Consider the following 21,968-nt stretch of genomic DNA (forward strand, 5'->3'; position numbering starts at 1 on the left):
AGATAATGTAATTTTCTGACTAAAATTGATATGTTATACTTATCCTGACTCATGCTAAATACTTGTCTCCTTCTCCTTGCGAATGATAGTGGAACACTTGAAATCGGCTTGAAGTTCCCTTCTAAAGAGCGGATGTAAAATCACCACTCACCCATGAGTTATCTCCCTTGGCCCTTTGGCGCCCTTTTGGTCACCTGACTGGCCATGTTTTGTCCATCTCTCTGTATGTATGCCCGACACCCGGATTTACAGGGAAAGCCAGAGTGCCATAAGCGGGGAGGTTGGAAGGGCTGACCTCATGAGTCAGGATAAGTATAAAATATCAACTTCAATCGGAAAGTTTTTACATATTTTTCCTTATCCTGACTCATGCTAAATGCTTGCAGAATCCGTCGGAATCGGTGGTGGGTCAGGCCCCTTCTGGATTCTCTGGCTGTTGATTTACGTCCTGTATTACCCCCCATGGGAACTTATGACGGCACTGCTGATGATTCTGTATTTTCAACTTTAACTGAGGAGTCTGGGGGGAACCACAACTTGTCAGATTTCTTCCCGAAACTTCTCCTGACATTTTCGTATGGATTTTTAGATATACTAATGTTCCATTAGTTAACTATTGCAACTCCATATGTCCTATACAAGTACAGGGTCTATCACTCATGCTAGCCTGTCCTAGACGTGTGCATGGACTTGAACCATTTGCTCTCCAGAGCGTTGGTTTTCACAAGTCACGTGATAAAAGGGTGAGATTTTCCTCAACGCCTTTATGGAACCGTTAGTTGTTGTGCTACAACAAGTGGCCCAAACTGGTGAATGCCTGAGACGCCTTTGGTGGCAATGTCTCTGAGGTAGTGGTTGGCAAACACTGTGTCCGATTTCCAAAAGCAGCCCTCCATTATTGTTGTAATAGAGCAGTTTCCATGCAGAGCAAGTGTAGACGCCAGGGCTCTGACTTCGTGGGGATTGGAGGCTCATGGAGGGTCAAGTCCTGCTGCTTTGTAGGCCCTTAGTATAACGGCTCTCATCCATATCGATATTGTTGTCCTTGAGACTTCCTTGAAGTCTCAGTGGATAAGGGGATGAATAGGCACTTGAATTTTCGTCTCCTTGTTTTTGTCCTTTGTAGGTAGACTTTTAGTGCTCTGACAGGGCATAACGATAGATCCTGTGTATCCTGTGGCTGAAGGACTGTAGAGAGTGCTGGGATGTGGAACTGTTTGTCAGGCTGGCCGGGCAGTTGGTTCTTGGCAATAAAATCCCATCTCAGTCCTAGATGTACGAAGTCACGATGTCTTGATTCAAATCGTGTTCGTTCAAAGTCCAGAGCATGTATTTCTGACATCCGTGCTGCTGTTGCTAGGGCGATCAGGAACAGCGTTTTCTGAGTCAGTACTTCTTTGGATGTCCATTCTAGAAGCTCGTAGGAATCACTAGTGAGATGTTGTAGAACTATGTTGAGATCCCAGGCAGGAGCCTTGAATTTCTTTTGTTGGTCTTCCAACTTGAACGAGCGTAGTAGTGCCAGTATCTCTGGTACTTTGGTCAGCTGGACACCCGTCTTCATGGTGATAACTGTGCTGAGAGCAGCCAGGTACATTGAGAGTGTTGAACCTTTCGCAGATGACACAGGTATTCCGCCACTTGAGGATGGGTTGCTTTAACCGCTGTAAAGCCTTTCCTCGTTGCATACTGTTCAAATGCAACGTCGTACAAGTTGTGAGTTGATCTGCGTCGAGCTAGTGTTACTGCTTTCGCTGCTCTGGCGGAGTACCCTCTAGTCTTCAGGCAAGCTTTGATACGCTCCACGCGTGTAGCTGGAACAATGCCGGATTCCCGTGAGCTTGCTTGGTGTGTGGATGGGCCGAGCAGGTTCGACCACTCTGGTAGTTTCAGGGTTGGACTGCCGAGTTCTTGTATGAGGACGGGAAACCATACCCTCGCTGGTCAATAGGGCGCGACCAAAATCAGTTGCAGTGTTGTCATCAGCTTGATTTTCTGTATTACTTGTGGTAGTAGTGCTGGAGGTGGAAGCGCGCGTTTAGTCCTTCCATGAGATGCTTAAAGCATCTGTTGCCCATGCCTGAGGATCGGAATCGGTGAGTGAATGTTGGTAGTTGTTTGTTGAACTTTGTTGCAAACAGGTCTATCAGGGGAGATCCTATTGTCTGTATGGCCGAACCAGAGCGGCTTCTGGGTGTAACACCATTCCGTCGGGGATGGTTGTAGTGGGCGAGATAGAGCGTCTGCTATGACATTCTTTGCTCCTGGAATGTGACATGCCTTCCTGTAGATGTTCAGGTAAAATCGGCGATGCTGAACAGGAGAAAGCTGAGTTGTAGCAGACTTGTTGATCTTGTTTGTTGATGTAGAAGAGCGCTACTGTGGAGTTGTCCGTGTGGACCATGAGCCTTCGTTCTTTAGTGCAGCTGCACCAGTGTTGTAAAGTGTTGATCACTGCTTTTATATCCAACAGGTTGATGTGCAGACTCTGATCCTGACTTGACCACTTCCCTGCTGCCGCCGTTGTCGAGGTGGGGACCCCATCCTTGTATCGATGCATCTACGTACAGATGAGTGTTGCAAACCGGCTTTGACAAAAAGGTTCCTCCGCAAACATTCGACTTCCGAGTCCACCATAGGAGGTATGGTTTCAGGCTCTCCGGTAGAATCAGCAGATCCAGACTGTCGAGATGGGCGTTCACAAATATTTGTAGTGGACGCAGTTGTAGTCTCCTTCTGCGAGTCATGTCTTGAGCTGAGGTGAGTAGACCGAGCATGCCAAGCATGTAGTGTCAACGGAGAGAGCATTGCTTGGGATATCATATGTTGTATCTTGACCCAACGATCCTCTGGGGCGACTATGGGATTCACAAGCGTGATGAGTGGTATTCCTAGAAATTGAAGATCCTGTTTCGGCTCCAGTTCCGACTTGAGGAGATTTACCAGCCATCCTAACTGAGTGGGAAGCCTGATGGTGAAGTCTAGTTGCAGTCTGAGTTGACTGGGATCTTGATGAGCTTGAATTCCTTCATCCAGGTAAAAAGCACTGCGTAGACCTCGACGATGTAGATGGGCTTGGTCACTCAAGTAAACAACCAGGGGGCCGACGATATTCCAAACGGTAGAACCTTCCACTGGAAGTGATGTCCGTTGAAAAGGAATCTTAGGTATTTCCTTGAGTCTGGATGTATCAGGATGTGTAGAAGTAAGCATCTTGTAGATCTATGCTGGCAAGGTAGTCTGATGGACGAACGAGATGTCGGAGCTGAGGAAGATGTATCATCTTGAATTTTGCTGGTCTGCGAAGGTACTCCTGGTTGAACTTCCTCATGTTGTAGATGAGCTGAAACTTCTCCTTGGAATTCTTCTTCGGTACCTGGAAAATTGGGGAGTAAAAACCGGGCGTGATGAGATCTTGATTTATCTCTTCTACTGCATCTTTGTCAAGTAGAGTCTCGATTGCGTCGTCCAGTCTCTCTGTCCGATCGGCTGTGTATCTGAAGGCAATCGGGTTGCTTGTAAGCGGCGGGTGGTTTCCAACTGTATCTTGTACCCTCTGCGTAGCATCTGGAATACGTAGTCGTCCTGTAGTATTCCCCCAGTACCGTTGAAGACGTCCACCCACTGTCGAAGGTTGTACAGGAACGGCTGGGGGTGGAAGACTCCAGTCGTTCCAAACCTGTCCTTCAGCGCTTGGTTCCCCTGGCACCCCTGGGTGCTCGGCCTCTTCCGGGGTTACTTCTGGGGACTCCGGTTGGGCGACGAAAAAGAACCTCTTCCTGCTCTTGAGCTGGAATACTTCTTTTCTCTGGCTCTCTGGACTCCTGCAAACTTGGATTTGTTGGAGTAACGCTGGGACGTCTAGCGAATCACATTTGCCAAGGTATCTATGGACTTTATCATCATGACCTCTTTTTGATTCGTGTGTAACCTCCAGGGTTTTACACAGACTTTGAAAAAAGAGAGTCATGGGGACCCACAGTATTTACTTTTGGGAGTCATTTTCAATATTTGGGTCATTACAATTTTAGCGTAATATTTATGTGTGTATATCAGAAGGCAAAGATTTTATTGTTTTGTGTTGTATTCTCATTCATATGTTAGTTAATAAACAGTATATTTTTCACAGTTCAGTTCAGTTCAGTCATAACAAACTCGAGTATACTGAACAAATTATCAGGCTTGTGATTTATTCACTTTAACATACAGTTATTAACATGAATTGAAAGAAATATCTAAATTAATGAAGACCTCACGAAAACTATCATTGTTTGCTTATCAGATCGATTTTATTGACTCTGAACTGAATTGTGAGGGTAACTCATAAAACTTGCGTCAAGCTTGACTTGTATGATAATATTTTGAGAGTCTTTTACAAAATTGTTAGCGTCAAATACGCAGGAATCACGCGTCATGTAAAACCCTGAACCTCTTTGGCGACTTCTTCAATCCCTCCTCCGAAGATGGATGATGCTGACCATGGGGCTCTGTATAAGGACTTGGTGAACCGCTCACTCCAGGTGCACTCTGACAATAATCCTGGTCTCCTCAGGAGTCAGGCCCACTGATGTGGATGCTAGATGCTCCTACATAAATTGGTTGTCCTTTTTCTGAGTCAGTAGCGCAGAATATATCCTCTGGTCATCTTAAATCCGGTGGAGTTCTTGAACTTGAGATGAGTGTCGTTGATAGCCCTAGATCTGGCTAGTCTGAAAGAAGTAGTGCGTCTAGTAACTTATTGTCATCTAGTTGTGCTAATCTTGTTGTCTCATATCTTGTAATTCCTATAGCGGAGTTTCGTTGATGATCTTGTAGTCCTCATCAATCTCTCAAAGGTGCCTTCAGGAAGGGTTCCATGTGATGTAAAATCATCGTTGGACATTTCCTGGCATTGAGCGATGCGGGATATGCTGGGTTCTGGAATTTAATAGCCTTATCAAATGCGGCTGAGCTGAGATCTTTCTCTATCTGAAGGTTGACTTGGGAGATCCGGTCGATGACTGCTGCAGGGATGTGATTGTGTCGAAATCATCGTTGGACATCTTGTCTGTAACCGATGCATTCTGTGATAGAAGGTCTTCTGTCAATCTGCGCTGTCCAATCTTGGCAGAAAAGGATCTTCGTCTTTAGCGACTGTGACTTCAGGTATGAGAGCTGTGTAGAGCCTTCTTCCGGAGGTACAATCCGGCAAAAAAGTCTTAGGGTGTGTAGAGACTTCAGCGAAGCTTTCTTCTTCTTCATTGAAGATCTAGTCTTCTTCATCTGCGAAGAGGTCAGTTCCGTTGACGATGATCTCTTATTAGCTCCAGGGTTCATCACTGGCACAGCGACCTGCCCAGTAAAACGCTCGGCAATTCACTGGAATTATGAACATCGACAGCAGTAGTTAACACACGATTATCAACGCAATCACTAGATTTAGACATGAATTGTGAATACCTTCTTACCCAGTTCTTTGCACATCTCTGAATGGAAAAAAGGTAGTCATTAAATTCAAAAGTGGTTAAATCCAGACAATGTTTACAGCTGAGAGCTGGAAGAACATGAGGTAGTGCAATCAGGACATAATAAATGTGGGACAGTCGGTACCTACAACGAAGTTTTCATCAAATGTAAAGACGATGAAAAAACATGTCAAACAACGTATAATTTAGATCAAATTTTAAACCATATAGTAGAATACAATCTTAAAAGCTGTATACAGCAATAATTTTGATGTAAGGTCCAAAATAGAAATGGATATGTGCCGTATAGGGACCCAGGTGCTCTCACAACCATCCTCAAGGGCGAAGAAGGAGAGAGTGACAAAACATGGCCGGTCAGGTGACCAAAAGGGCGCCAAAGGGGCAAGGGAGATAACTCATGGATGAGTGGTGATTTTATGTCCGCTTTTTAGAAGGGATTTCAAGTGTTCAACTATCATTCGCAAGGAGATGGAGATAAGCATTTAGCATGAGTCAGGATAAGGAAAAATAAAAGGAATAGGAATTGATTCTACTGTGAGATGACCTCTAATCTTAAAACACATCTCGAATACTGTTGACCTGCTCAATCATTTGATGACATCATTTGTGTCTCATAGCTAACCAAGTGAGTGATCGAGGGATAATCGTGTGAGAGTGTGCATGAATGAGTGAGCGTATGTGTTGGAGGTGAGGTGAAATTGGGTTAAACGTCGTGCTTGAGAATATGTCGCTCATATGACGATGTGCATGCGTTTGTATGTGTATGTGTGGCTGCTTGTACTAGCCCAGACTTAAGCTGGTTTTATGGCGGTCCATATGTGTTGGGAGTTCTAGCGATATTAAAGGCTTCACACAGTGTTTGGAATTCATCACGGGCTTCTAAGTGATGAGCAAACACTTCACTGCAATCCATCCACCCACGCCACAGGTAACTGAATTCTATGTTAATAATAAACTCTTAGATATAGCGAATTTCAGTTGAAATGTGAATAAAGAAATACAGTTATAACAAACTAAATTAGTGGCTCCTTTGAGGCTAACAGTACATATGTAAAACAATGGTAATTTCCACAATTACACTGACCTCTGTTTTCGCAGAGTTAATCCTATAAGTTACCTATAAACATTATCATGCGGATGCCAAATCTCCTCACCTCCTCCTTCTCCTCTGGTTCCTCTTTAATGATGCCAGCTTTACCCAACAAAATCTTGGACTTCTTCGTCTCTGCCTGGAAATGCCACACAATGTATCACATAAATAACAGTTATATTATTATAAAAAAAAGCGAACATGCACATTATACTGACTCCGAGCCGACCAGTCCTTGTTGTACCCATTAATGCGGCGCCATGCCAGGCAGGACCAACAAGTACCATATTTTAACGTCTTTTGTTGTTTACAGTCAAACTAAGCAGTATTCTAAATCTGACCAAAAAGTGGTTGATATTATCAGCAATGTTCAAAAGCACCAGGTTACTATGACAAACAATGGAGAATGTCACAAAGACTGACAGCCCCATCCACTTAGCACACAAAGGGAATAGCTTAACAGTCTGTCAGAAAGCTGCATCAATATGGTAGTTTTCATTTAGCCTTGTAACAGTGAATATTCATGTCTTAATTTCGAGTAATTTATATCTGATGGATCAGCGATGACAACCCAATCCATTCAGGCATCTCTTACAGTGAGGTGAACACTGCATTCATAACTTTGGCCTTATACTGAGCATTGCCTATGGTGCAGTTAATACAAGTGTATGTGGTTGCTTGTAAAAGCTGTACTAATGACAGTTTGACTATGAAATCCAACTGAGAACCAAGCTGCAAATTAACATGGATACCCAGAATCCTGACTCTGAGTTGTCCTTGTTTTGTCCCTATATTGCCAAGTATCAGGCGCAACAACAAGTACCCTATTTTAACATCCAGGGATCGAACCAGAGCAAGTTTGCTGGGGACAAGTTCTAACCAAGAAGCCCCATGCGTCACAAATATATAAACACCAGGCTGAGTGAGTGAGTTTCGTATTACGCCGCTTTTAGCAATATTCCAGCAATATCACGGCGGGGAACACCAGAAATCGGTTTCACACATTGTACCCATGTGAGGAATCGAACCTGGGTCTTCGCCATGATGAGCGAACACTTTAACCACTAGGCTACCCCACCGTCCCACACCAGGCTGAAAGAGATAGCTCCAAACCTTCTCTTTCTTAGCAGGCTCGCTTTCAGTCGTTGAGTCTCTGTCTGCTGGGATCTCCAGAATTATGTTCTCATCATTGGGGTCAAGGGTCAGCACTGGAGGAGTTGGGATTTTGTCCATGCACTGAAATGAACATGTACTTGAAGATACGCATATAACATGAAGATACGCAAATAACATGAAGATACGCATATAACATGAAGATACGCATATAACATGAAGATACGCATATAACATGAAGGAATATATATTCTTATAAATGGCATAACAAATTGTTGCAGATTATGTAGATCAAAACTACTGTGGACTGTTGTACATTGTGATGTAACAACTGGTCGAGTAAACTGCCCAGTTTGTCCATGTTGAGAAATGATGCTTTGTCACCACAGTGAATGAATAATATTGATGACAGCATGAGTCAACAACTACATCAAATCATTTGCACAGATAAGGCTGGATCAGGTAATCCAGTGACTGAAAGAATGACACTTATCCACAATATCACTTATCATCCATCCATCCACAGCAGCCATAATGACCATTAGATCCTCTAATTACATTGCTTCTCAAGTTACCCCTAAGGTACTGAAACCCATTCCTCCTAAACATCTCAATCAAGACAAATGTAAGTAGGGAGGTATTTCCACATCTACTCTGTCAGATCTCACCTCAGCGTCCCAGATGATATCATCCTCCCAGTTAGAGTAGACTAGACTCTCATTCTCAATAGGGAAGATGGAATACCAGGTGTTGTCTCCATTTTCACCTTCTGTAAACATGGAGAGTATTGAGGAGGCAATTCCACTTATAATTAACATGCTTTATGTACAGCGATTGAGTGAGTGAGTTTGGTTTTACACTGCTTTTAGCAATATTCCAGCAACATCATGGCAGGGGACACCAGAAATGGGCTTCACACATTGTACCCATGTGGGGAATCAAACCTGGGTCTTCAGCTTCACAGGCGAACACTTTAACCACTAGGCTACCCCACCACCCCCTACATGTACAGGAAAAGGTTAATATCAACAAGACAATTATATGAAATACTTTGGATGAAGGATCCAAAAGTACATCATCAACTGATTTTTTTTTTGTTGTTTTCCACCTAAGTGATGACGCTGTAGGTAATCAAATCTGTTGTGTACAACAGCACATATGGATTCAAGTAAAAGCCAAAATATCTGGGATCAGGTACAACTCAAAATGAAAACAATGTTACCTTTCTGTCCTGGGAACAATTTGGTTGAAACACTTGCACCTGGCTTCTGAATTAAAGAAGTATTTAAACCCCGAGCTGAAAATCAAGATGAGCAAATCCAAGTTTACTGTGTTTTTTATATACTTAAACTTTTATGTACCTACATTATCTGATTAAAGAAATCAAGCATAATGAAGTACTTTCTATCACAATCATTAGCAGTAATCATGCTTCTTGCAAGGATAATCATAATAATATGACTTTCAGAATACTAGAGGACAGACCACCATTCTGTTCAATATGGGGTACAGGTGTTCTATTGGTCTAAAGTTCTGCCACTCAGAGTTATGTCCCTTCGCTGAACTAGGATCCATTAGTTGTTTGAAATCCAAATTCATCATTATCATGATCCTTGATCTGACACCAACATGCAGGGGCTCATGGGCTTCACTAAAGTGTTAAAAGTCTGTCACCTGTTTCATTATAGGCTTTACGTAAGCGTATCTGAGAAATTGCTGACATGGCAATAAACACAAACTTAAAAATCAGTCATAATCAGTAAGGCTGCAACGAATACACTATGTGGTGAATATGATACGTATCATGAATATTGGGTAACGAATACGAATAATTATTCACGAATACAAATAATTATTCACGAATACAATATTGTAGTTAAGTGATTGATGCACAATATGGAACGCCCATATTGACAGTTTTGATTTGTCACAGCAATAACCAGTGATCTATTGACACTCAAATTTGGTATGTAATAGTTATAGTCGACAGTACAATGTGCGGCCTTGGCACACTAACATGACTTGCGCTACTGCATTGCTAGTACATATTCAATCCTTGCATATCTCACTTTCCAAAAGTACACAAGGGTTCAAGTAAAACATGCTCCCTTAAAAAAATCGGAAATATTCGTTAATCTTCGGTTCTGGTGACCACGAATAACGAATTGAATTCATGAAGGGCTTCGGTTCGATTCACCGAATATGTGAGTGAATCGTTACAGCCTTAATAATCAGTAAGACTGGTGACATTTCTCTTTCGGAAGATAGGAGCTCTTCAGCAGACCATATTTGCATACTCATGAATGACAGTTACTTCTAACACGGCAACACATACCTTGTTGGATGAACTGTCCAGCAGTTCTGTTGTTGGTGCTGGGTATCCAGCCAGCAGCTGCAGCCCTAGCCTTGTGAGACTGTAACACTTTCTGGCGGCAGTCATCGCCGTTCCAGATGATGTCATCCTCCCAGTGGACCTGCGTCACCATCAGGAATGTCTCCTGGGAGAAGATTTCTAGCGGATCCATCTCTTTCTCTGGCTCTTCGTCAGGCTGCAAATTTCACAGTAGCATAAGTCACACAATCAGCTGATGAAACAGGATTTCATAGAAGTTAAGCCTATCCCATTTCTTCTCTGATCTGTGTATCCGTCCATATTCAGAATAAATATCAAAGATTCTCATTGAAGCACACATAAAATGTCTGAGGCACGTGATTGGATTCGAAACCTTATACTTAGGGTGGTGGTGGTGGTGGTGGAATTGGGTTTAACGTCGTGCTTGAGAATATTTTGCTCATATGACGACGTGCATGCGTGTGTATGTGTATGTGCGGCTGCTTGTACTAGCCCAGACTGAAGCTGGTTTTATAGTGCTAGCCCACTGAGATACCATGCCGCAGTGAAGCATGAATACCCCACTCAGACACATTATACTGACTCCGAGCCGACCAGTCCTGTTGTACCCACTAATGCCGAGCGCCAGGCAGGGACCAACAAGTACCATATTTTAACGTCTTTTGGTATGACGCGGTCGGGGATCAAACCCGCGACCTTCCGCACTCCGGGCGGACGCTCTAACCACTACACCACGGAGGCGGTCTTTATACTTAGGGACCGTTCATAATTTATGGTGGGGTAGGGGGTGGGGGATGATGATTTTAAGGGGGGTCACCAACTTTGGTTTTGGAATCTGGGGGTCAGCAATTTTGTACACACGTACTAGGGGGGGCCGGAAATTTTTGTACATAATTATACTTAGAAATTATGGGAAGGGGAGAGGGTCACATGCTTCTCCATAAAAATCATCATCACCCCACCTAGCCATATATTATGAACAGTCCCTTATCTGAGGTAGGAAGCCATGACCACATGATCAAACAGGTCAAGCCTGTGTGCCAGCTGATAAGGTAAAAATTATTACGTGCGGAAATGCAAATGCTTTACCCACTAGGCTACACCACCTCCCCTTTTAATGATTTGAGGATTGCTAGGTTGAAAAACTACAGAAGAAAACAAACAAAAAAGAAACTCCAATAATTTTATGCAGTAAGTTTTAAAAGAAGCCTTAAGATTGGAGATTACAACTGTAAATATGTAACCCATATGATTGCTAATCAGAAGATACACAACAGTTGACAAAACATACACCAGATGACAGACAAGGACAACCAACAACGTCCTGAAGAAAAGTCACCTGTTTCATCTTAAATCCATAGTCAAATCCGTCTCCTGTTTCATCTACTTCGAGACGATCATACCACAGCTGGGCGGGGCCATACCGCCATGGCGCCACCTCCATCTTCTGCTCAAAGTCTGTGGTTCCATCCTGGGTAGACTTAGATATGATCTGTTCCATGGGCTTAAGCATCTTCTCCTGCAGAAACACATGCCATATGGTCTTTTGGCAAAAACATATTTTCATTTCTAAAATGCACAAATCTTCAAGAAAATTACTAAGAATATAGTTTTGAAAAGAAAACACTGCAAACTTTTCCAGTTTCAAATCCCGGATAGGACTCAACCCAACTAAAAGTACTAGAATCTGTACTTTAGTGAGTGAGTGAATTTAGTTTTAGGCCGCTTTTAGCAATATTCAAGCAACATCATGGCGGGGACACCAGAAATGGGTTTCACACATTGTACCCATGTGGGAAATCGAACCTGGGTCTTCGGTGTCACAAGCGAACGCTTTAAACACTAGACTACACCACCGCCCCCTTTACTTTAGTGAGAAAGCGTAGTCCAAAATATAGCATGTGTTACATTGAGCACTTTCTAAATGGCATTGCGTATTCAAGGTTCTAGAAACAAACAAATCAGATACAAAAGCCACATTATTCAAACACAAAGCAGTGTGCATCTCCTACATACCTCATCATCAGACTCAACCTCCTCAGACTTGGCTTCGCGACCAAAGTTGGGTGTGATTACGACATCCTCATCATCCTCAAACACCCTGTCCCTGAACACTGGTCTGTCCATATGTCCATCAGCGTGTCCTCCATCTGGCTGGTGGTAGGGATCTTCCTCTCTCTCATCCTTCTGATCCTCATCCCCTTTCTGGTCATCCTTAGACTCTTTAGAGTCTTCCTCCCGTTTCTTCCTCTTCCTTTTCCAGACATGGGGTGTGTGCACGGGCTTGAACAGCCTAGAGAACCGCAACACCTGCACACAAGCACAAGTTTTGTCTTGATTTGTATATACATTATCAAAATGTTACTGTACATACAAGGAACTTATCACTGCAGGATTATCTGAAACTTGAATACAACCTTTAAAACCTGACCAAAATAGCACCCTGAACAAGTGGCTGAGATTTTGTCCTTATTATGGCATTTCTCACTTAATGCATTTGTTTGAAATATCTTCGCCAAGCAAACCTTTGGTCAATAGCATGAACAACAGTCCAAGAAAATTGGTTACTACCAGTTATTGTGGAGCTAACCTCCTGTTTAGGGTGGGTGGGTGCCTGCCTGCGTGCCTGCCTGCGTGCGTGAGTTTAGGATTTTAGCAATATTCCAGCAATATCATGGTGGAGGACACCAGAAATAGGCTTCACATATTGTACCCATGTAGGGAATCGAACCTGGATCTTCGGCGTGACGACCAAACACTTTAACCATGAGGCTACCCCTCCGTCCCAAAAGCATATGAAGTAACAACTGTAAGTGTAGTACCTTGCCAGGCCTAAACTCAGGGAAGATAGTGGTCACATCCACCTCAGACAGTTGTGGAGGCAACATGTCTGCCAGGGGGGGTCTTCAGCTTGGAGCCTGGTGACAGAGAGTCGGACTTGGGAGAACTCTTGTCCGGACTGTGAGTGGACTTGACTGGCGACAGATGAGTTGGGTCATGATGCAGTCCATCTGGTTGGCCGGACATACCATGGCCTGGCAGCCATGACGGTGGTGGCATCAGCTTCCTGTCACACTCGGTGTCATCATAATCTTCATCTTTACTGTCTGTCAACACAAATAACAACAGGAGATGATATGTGAGAGATTTCTACTGTAAATCAATGTAAGAATGTTACCAGGGTCGAGAATGTTGAGACATTTCTTTTATACTGCAGTTAGGATAATAATAATCTTCCCCACATAATATTCTTCACAGGATCAGCCATGAAATAGGTAATAAAAGGCAGTAATTTACTTTCAAGGAAATAATGTCCAAATTCCATTCCTTGGAACCGGCAATAACATTTGAGAACCTGCAATAATGAATCTGACGACACTTATATTAGTATTTGACACGACTAACGGGATCAGGTGGTCAGGCTCGCTGGCTTGGTTGACACATGTCATCGGTTCCCAATTGCGCAGATCAATGCTCATGATGTTGATCACTAGATTGTCTGGTCCAGACTCGATTATTTACAGACCGCCACAATATCGCTGGAATATTGCTGAATGCAGCGTAAAACTAAACTCACTCACTCACTATTTGACACAGGTGAATACCTGCAGAGTTTCAAACAAAAAATCAGCTTTAGTTCAACAAGTGCGTGAGTGAGGTTGGTTTTACACCGCATGTAACAATATTCCAGCAATATCACGGTGGGAAACACCAGAAATGGGCATCACACATTGTACCCCTGTGGGGAATCGAACCCGGGTCTTCGGCATGATGAACAAACGCTTTAACCACAAGGCTACACCACCACCCCAATCATCATCTGAGCGAACTGGGATTCAAACCCACAATCACAGGTTACTGGCATGCTCAAAAGATGCACCTCTGAACAGCAAATTGCACCACCATGAATGCAGGGATAGAAATACTTTTTTTCTGAGGTATGCCTTAGGGCACCAGGCAAATATTTTAAATGTGCCTTTCAGAAATCAAGTGTGCCAACCTGTTTTAGAATAAATGACAGTAGCAATGATGATGATCATTTGAAATTTATTGTTAGTAAACAACAAATGTAACCTGTCTTCTGTTTAAGATGGCTTTCTTAAGCTTCATTTGTTCTGCTTTCCCAACATCTTTAATAGCTAAGTTACAGGTTTACTTGTTCAATATATCTAACAAACTTAATGTCCTGTTCAATAACTGAACTATCAGTACTCATCACTCTAAATGGAAAAGCAACCAGATTTCTTTACATCATCCATCATAATTCCAGTGATATCCTGGGCGATAAAGTCAATAAATGTTTTTGCTTGTTTGTTATTTGCGTAAGTGTTTTGTTTTGGGGATTAAATGACTAAAGGTAAGTTATGTCTCTAAAAAATTAGGCATACCATAAGGGCACCGAGGACATTTTTTATCCGTGCCATTTCAATATTTACCGTGCCATTGCATGCTAAAATAGGGGGTATTTCGAACCCTGGAATGCTTTAACCACTAGGCTACCCCACCACCCCTTTAGCTCAACAAGGAGGTGAGGTGAAATTGGGTTTAACGTCGTGCTTGAGAATATTTTGCTCATATGACGACGTGCATGCGTGTGTATGTGTATGTGCGGCTGCTTGTACTAGCCCAGACTGAAGCTGGTTTTATAGTGCTAGCCCACTGAGATACCATGCCGCAGTGAAGCATGAATACCCCACTCAGACTCATTATACTGACTCCGAGCCGACCAGTCCTTGTTGTACCCATTAATGCCGAGCGCCAGGCAGGGACCAACAAGTACCATATTTTAACGTCTTTTGGTATGACGCGGTCGGGGAACGAACCCGCGACCTTCCGCACTCCGCGCGGACGCTCTAACCACTACACCACGGAGGCGGTCTAGTTCAACAAGGAAGCAACAGTAACATATTACCATGTCTCATGTGGAAAGACCCCATCGCCTCTCGCATCCGGGCCCCACTATCTTCATATGAGTCTTCAGCAGTCTCATTGATGTCGGAGAAGTCAACAGCATTTGGAGCCTTTTGAAAATAGTCCTCTGTCAACAAAACATGGTAACATGATGGCAAAGATGGCTCAAATATCAACATAACACAAAGGAACTTTTGACATGTGCGATCAAATCAAACCCTGTTATCTGATCACATTCATTCGACATTTATCTAGTGAATAGTCTTGAAATAGTCTCTTACCAATCTGTAATGACCATCTGATTCTTAGGTCAAGACTAGTGGTGTTCTGATTAATTGGAATAATTGATCGCAGTGACTAAATGACCAAACAATCGAACACGTTTTCTCATAATCGAACACAAACAATTTTGAACACTTGTTTGCATCAACACTATTTTTCACAAGGTTGGTTTTGTCTGTGTTATTAAATTTACATTTCATAAGCACTACGAGCTTGTTCCAAGTCAAGATTGAAGCTATCTTAAGGACTCCAGGAAATTTATGGTCCTTACATACTAGTTATACTTTAAATATGTGACTGACTGACTGACTGAGTTTGGTTTTACGCCGTTTTTAGCAATATTCCAGCAACATCACGGCAGGGGACACCAGAAATGGGCTTCACACATTGTACCCATGTGGGGATTCAAACTCGGGTCTTCGACGTGACGAGCCAGCTCTTTAACCACTAGGCTACCCCACCGCCCCCTTAAATATGTGAAATGTGCAAATGTATTTTGTGGAATTTGCGAAAAAATACCCAAAGAACTACATGTTTTTTCGATGATTGATCGGTTGTAATGGACCAATCATCAATTATGAGATTTTAACCAATTCCCAACACTAGTCAAGACACATGTAGTCTCATATATGGAATTTATTCGTTTAAAAAAAATATCTTCAAAATATTAGGGATAAAATGGTCATTAGGTATAGACATTTCTAAAAAGTGTCAAGTGAAAGAAATAAGAAATGAACAGTTGAGGGTTACTTCCCTACAGATACGTATCAATTTCAAGGTTTTAAATTGCTGAAATTACCCAGTTCACAAAAGGAAGCTAATTTGTGTATAGGTTCTAATTCGTGCAGTTTTCTAAAGTCAAACCAAAATCTTGTAATGTCAGTGTCGTAATTTCTGGTGAGACAGTCTACAGTGCAAAATGTCAAAGGGTCAACAGTGCTAGACACATAACAAGACATGCTCAGTACTGATATTCAAATATTTTCTGGAAAAATACTGCCTTTACTAATGTGAGTAAGGATGGCTATTTTAGCGTGATCATAATGGTCAATATACATTTCATACAAAAAATTCAGATCACAGGTGTCATCACAGTTCTATCAATATGGCTGCTGTGGTAGCCATTTTTAAATCAGATTCAATCTTGGTGTGTCATTACTGATGGGAACAAGCTTGTTGAGGTCCAGCTTCATAGGTCATGTTTTTCTGATGAGATGATGTTTACATATCAAGGCATGAGATTTGATGTTTACATATCATAGACTGACTGACTGGTTTTGGAGAGATATTCCAGCAACATCAGTGGTTTAACACATTGTGCCCTGTGGGGATTGAAGAAAAAGTCAAAATATCACAAAAACAAAACATATGAGGTGATCATCAAAACTGACTGTACAAATTTCATTACATTTGAAACAAAATGGCTGAGAAATGGTCACAAGGACTTAGAGCTAACAGTCTGATCGAAGGGAAAAACATGGTGAAAATTAAATCAGGTAGACTTTCCAAGAATATCCCATGGGCAGATGGATATTCAAGAGGATGTACCTCCACAGAGGTTGTTGTACAAAATGGGAGGATGACACCACTAGAAGGATTCAGATTGCAGCATGTCACAGCAGGTATCCCCTTTATGCCAACATTATTAACTCTGAAGACAGGATCTAAGCAATGGGGATCGATTTCTCCATAATTTCCATCAGAAACAAGAACAACTCAATTGAACTTGCAGAAAAACATCGTCAGCCATGTCAGAACAAAAGATTGGATGCACTCTGTTCTGTAGAAGGGAGACCCACCTGATCCACTGTCGTCGCTGCTGCCGCCTGCAGCAGTGTCCATGGCAACACTAGCATCCTGAGTCAGCTCCTTCACCATTGACCCAATTCCTCCCAGGGTACTGAGGGATCCAATGTGTCTCTTGGATTCCTGAGAAGCAAGAAAATATATACAGACACACTGTACATACAGCACTGAAACTCTGCAAAGGTATTTAGAAGTTGGAAGAACATGAACAAATGACACATTTTTATGGAAAACAATTTCTTTTATTCAGTACCATGACATTTCAGAGCTACTACCTGCTACTTCATCGGGTGAAATGGGATGCTGGTTACTAGCACCTTCTTTAGTAGATTTGAATGTTATCATGTGGCATCTTAATAGCTGATCTTACCAGATCAACCAAACTTTGCTAGATACAGGCTTTCGACTAGTGACCCAAATCATTGACTAATAGCTTTAACTTTCATAACAATTTCTCAAGGAACTTTTTTCTTAAAACATGCAAGAATCCTAGCCTTCATACTACCATGAGCTCTCTACATGAAAACAGTTGCTACAGCGACATTATTCAGCTTGGTGCACTTACTGATAACTTTACACAGCACATGTCCTCTTCTAGGACTTAGTTTGTTTGCTGTTTAAGGAAACAAGCACTAATAGTCCAGATATATGACAGCACAGTCAATTATCAAGTCTGGACCTTACAAACCAGAGATTTATATCATGAGTATCAATCTATACAACTGGGCTATGATTTACATCAATCATCGAACCTGACCACCTTGTCTCATCAGTCACTTCTTACACAGTGAGTGAGTTTAGTTTTACGCCACACTCAGCAATATTCCAGCTATATGGCGACGGTCTGTAAATAATCCAGTCTGGACCAGACAATACGGTGATCAACAGTATGAGCATCAATCTACACAATTGGGATACGATGACATGTGTCAACCAAGTCAATGAGCCTGACCACCCGATCCCGTTAGTCGCCTTTTACGACTAGCATGGGTTGCTGAAGAACAATTGTAACCCAGATTTTCACAGGTAACTTCTTACAAGTATGGGTTGCAAAGACCAATTCTAACAAGCATCAGTCCACAAGCTTTGAGCAGGGCTACAGATAACTTTTGGGGGTGCGGGTGTACTTACACCTCATATTGCAAGTGGAGGTGTACTGAGAATTTTGAAGGAGTACTGACCTGTTTTTGTGGGAGCGAGTTGGTGATGTGGTTTGTTATTTTTAATATTAAACAACTTTTCAGCTATGAAACTTTATATATGTAAGACTTACAAAGGTATTTATGTGCTAACATGATACGCTTGAAATGTTATATTATGTCGTACTACATTACGCCTGTACGCCCCTTATCTGTTGCCCTGTTTGAGTACATGACAAAAACAATGATTGAGTTTAGTTTTACGCCACCTTAAGCAAAATTCCAGCAATATCATGTCGGGGGACACCAGAACTGGGCTTCACACATTGTACCCATGTGGGGAATCGAACCCAGGTCTTCAGCGTGACAAGCAACCATTTTAACCACTTCGCGACCAAACCGCCCCACAAGGATAATGAATATCAAGAAGGTGTACCTCATCAAGGAAGTCCTCTTCCAGCTCCCCCTTCTCATCAATGTTGCCGAACAGGAAGCCAGTTAGGGAGGTGACAGCAGCATTGTGCTGGTCCCCATCATGTTCTTCCTCGCTGTCCATAGTTATCTCCCTTGCTGATCCTGAAATATATATCACATTTCAACTTTGAAAGGAAAAATTTGTTTTACATTTAACGCCAAATAGTGGTGTAACAATATATATATATTTTTATATGAAACTCACAATACAAAACATTGATTTACAATGGACATTGTGAGCATCCAACTGCACAATTTGAACACAATGACATGCATCCAAAGGCAGAGATCCTCAATGTCTTATCTCATTGCTGAAGACCAATTCTAACCTGGAAGTTGGATCATTCAGTATCAGCATTTACACTTCCATTAACATCAAGAGTTGATTGCAAATCAACAGAGGACCCCATTATCTTACAAGCAACGCTTTATCTTCAGCTGTAGGGAGTGAGTGAGTTAAGTTTTATGCCGCTTTTAGCAATATTCCAACTATGTCATGGTTGGGGACACCAGGAATGGTCTTCACACATTGTACCAGAGATGTAAACACTGAATCAAATGAAGGCGGAGTCAAGCCTTGCTAAAAGCAATTCCCGAGCCCTGAAGGTGCGAGTTGGGAGTGAGTGTGAGAGGGGGCTCGGGCCCCTTTTGACGGTGGGGGTCTGAGGGGCGTCCCCTATGAAAATCTTTAGATTTATCCTGGAAATATGCAATTTATGGGCATACTTAACCAGATGATACTGAACTCAAATAAACATATTCAAATGGCTATTTACTAAATTTCTTTCAAACATTCTAAATTTATAAACATATTTGTATTTTCTAAAATAAGCGGAGTTTTTATAGACAAATCTGAGAGTGGATTTTGTATTTGAAAATCGGAGTAACTCCTCCAAAATCGGAGTGGGTGGCATCTCTGTTGTACCCATGTGAGAAATCAAACCCAGGTCTTGGTGTGACGAGTGAACGCTATAACCACTAGGCTACCCCACCACCCGTCTTCAGCTGTAAACGAAAGGTTACAAAAACTAGGAATGGAGACACCAAAGATTATCTGATCACTCTGGTGGTTACTAAGGTGACAGGGCCAACATCTGATTAAAATCAAAGACTTTAATCCTCTTGCAGTGTATTTAGCAAAACATACCTTTACTTGCCTCACTGCTGTGAGAAGACCCACATAATTCACAATCGAGTGACCATCACATTATTCTGCACAACTGTCCTGAAAGAGAGTTTAGAAAAATTATGGAAAACCAAAGACGTGTTCTTCCTGCATCATTAGGATTGCAGAAACAATATCTTGTAAAGACAATATTTTATAAGAACTTAACCAGATGCTATCTTTGCTATATCATGTGCTACCTTCCTTTTCATTTAAGTAACAGATTAAACTTGACTGATAAGTTAAAAGTAAAACTTGCTATAGATGTGGTACACACACACAGAGCTCCAGATAAGATTTAGCTCATGTGGGTACTGTACCCACTGTATTTTGGGGAGTGGGTATTATGAATGTTGAGTGGGTATTTCATTTTCCGTTACCCACTGCTTTCAAATATGTGCGTATTTCAGTCAATTTACTCACTTAAGTATATGTCATTGAGTAAGTTTACTAAGCAGGTATGTTCTGCCTTATGTCATACCTAATCAAAACCAACTTAAATATAATGGAAATGATTTCATAAAAAATCACTCATCCTATACTGACAATACAACATTTGTCCTATACTAACAGTACAACTTGATAGCAATCGATGCCTTTTTCATTACGCAAGCGATTTGTATAAATATATTCCGTACGCATTTGTTTTAAACTTTTTGCGTATCTAACATTTTAAATGCGTAATTGGTACACAATTATTTTTTCAATGCGTAATTGGAAATTTTCTATGCATATTTTACCCGGATACACAACTTATCTGGGCCTCTGCACACATGTCAAAAAGTGTGTGAGTGTGTTGAACATGGGTAGGGTGCTGTGATTTCAGATCACATTTGATTTGTATTACATAAATGACCCAATTGGTATTTGGGGATCTTAATAACTCCCATTCCTTTCATCATTCGAAGCATTCATGAAAGGGCTATATTTTTCAATTCTCATGAATTATACTAAACTTTGGAACAAATTAAACATCAAATATGTCATTATATCTAAACATACACTTGACATGAAAGATTTCTGTGGCGTGGTAAATAAAGTAGAGTAGTAAATATACTGTATATAATGCAGCAGATTCTTAATAACCAACGAAGTCACTAAATGCTGGAGGGATGATTTACTAACGTTTGTGAGCTTGACTTAACATCGACACAAGTCAAGAATATTTTCCTTGAAATAATATGTTATATGATGTACATTGATGAAGTGCGTGTAAGGTTTTACCGGCCTATGCTTCCCAGATGCACCACAAAATGATGTTTTTGAAATAAGACAGCTTAGAGAAGAGATTCTGGAAAAATTAACTCATCAACATGAGAACTTATAAACAACAAAATAGAACTTTACTGTCTAAAAGTCTTGTGTCTATATACTTATTCTAACAGTATTGTGATATTGTCATCTAGACACCGATAACATGTTGCTGTTACTTTATAGTTACTCTGAACACAACTTGACAAGTATCTGTGTTTTGAAATCCGCCGCCGGTCAGAGCTCAAGCTGCTTGGCTCATCATATTTGCGTCCAGTTACAGTGGGACAGCAAAACTGTCTCAAAATCAGTTTTCCCAATGTCATATGAAAAAATTAAAACAAAGCGGTGAATTGTTGATATATGTAGGTCAATGCATACATAAAAGTCTCCAAAATAGCTCTTCTGATTTTGAACAACAACACTATTTCGACGGAGCCATACTCCTGCACTTCTTAGTGTTCCGCCATATTAGCGGGACTTGCTTCAGTGCCACCTAGCGGTGATAGCCAATGGTTAGTTATCTCCCCTTACGCTCATCGCGAAAGAAGACAGCCAGCGGCTTGGTTGCATACCTGCCAACAGTCACTCGTTTGGCTTGAGATTCACGCATTTATTACTTATGTCTACGCTCCCACGACAAAATGATAATGGACCCCTGCGTCCCCTGCGCCCCTGCGCTTTTTTCACCTCTTGAGTAGGAAGCTCTGAGGTTTGCGTGAATTTCACAGAGTCCACTCAAATTGGGCCATTTGTAACTTCATTCGAGAAGGCAGGTGTGGTGAACATATTTAACCAAAGGCCTTTCCCATTTACGCGAGGTTAAGGATTTGGGAGGTCATGGAAGAATGACAAAGTAAAATATAGGGTTGCCAAAATTGAACCACAGCTTTTGGCGAGTGGGCACTATGCTAAAATA

General features: G+C 41.8%; 1 protein-coding gene across 1 annotated transcript in view; it reads right to left on the reverse strand.

The window, feature by feature from the left end:
- The window catches only part of LOC124280377 (transcription initiation factor TFIID subunit 1-like), an 86,015-nt gene extending 64,497 nt beyond the window's left edge, over positions 1 to 21,518 (reverse strand). The window contains 14 exon segments of the mRNA XM_046716285.1: positions 6,620 to 6,694; positions 7,669 to 7,791; positions 8,337 to 8,437; positions 8,891 to 8,965; positions 10,004 to 10,217; positions 11,361 to 11,540; positions 12,038 to 12,331; positions 12,844 to 12,921; positions 12,923 to 13,128; positions 14,934 to 15,059; positions 17,014 to 17,143; positions 18,596 to 18,735; positions 19,781 to 19,858; positions 21,431 to 21,518. Coding sequence (XP_046572241.1) covers positions 6,620 to 6,694; positions 7,669 to 7,791; positions 8,337 to 8,437; positions 8,891 to 8,965; positions 10,004 to 10,217; positions 11,361 to 11,540; positions 12,038 to 12,331; positions 12,844 to 12,921; positions 12,923 to 13,128; positions 14,934 to 15,059; positions 17,014 to 17,143; positions 18,596 to 18,715 — 1,722 coding nt within the window. The 5' untranslated portion in view covers positions 18,716 to 18,735; positions 19,781 to 19,858; positions 21,431 to 21,518.
- Positions 21,519 to 21,968: the final 450 nt, after the last annotated feature.

The sequence above is a fragment of the Haliotis rubra genome, unplaced genomic scaffold (assembly GCF_003918875.1).
Source record: "Haliotis rubra isolate DU_JTF1 unplaced genomic scaffold, ASM391887v1 Scf266, whole genome shotgun sequence".
Taxonomy (NCBI): domain Eukaryota; kingdom Metazoa; phylum Mollusca; class Gastropoda; order Lepetellida; family Haliotidae; genus Haliotis; species Haliotis rubra.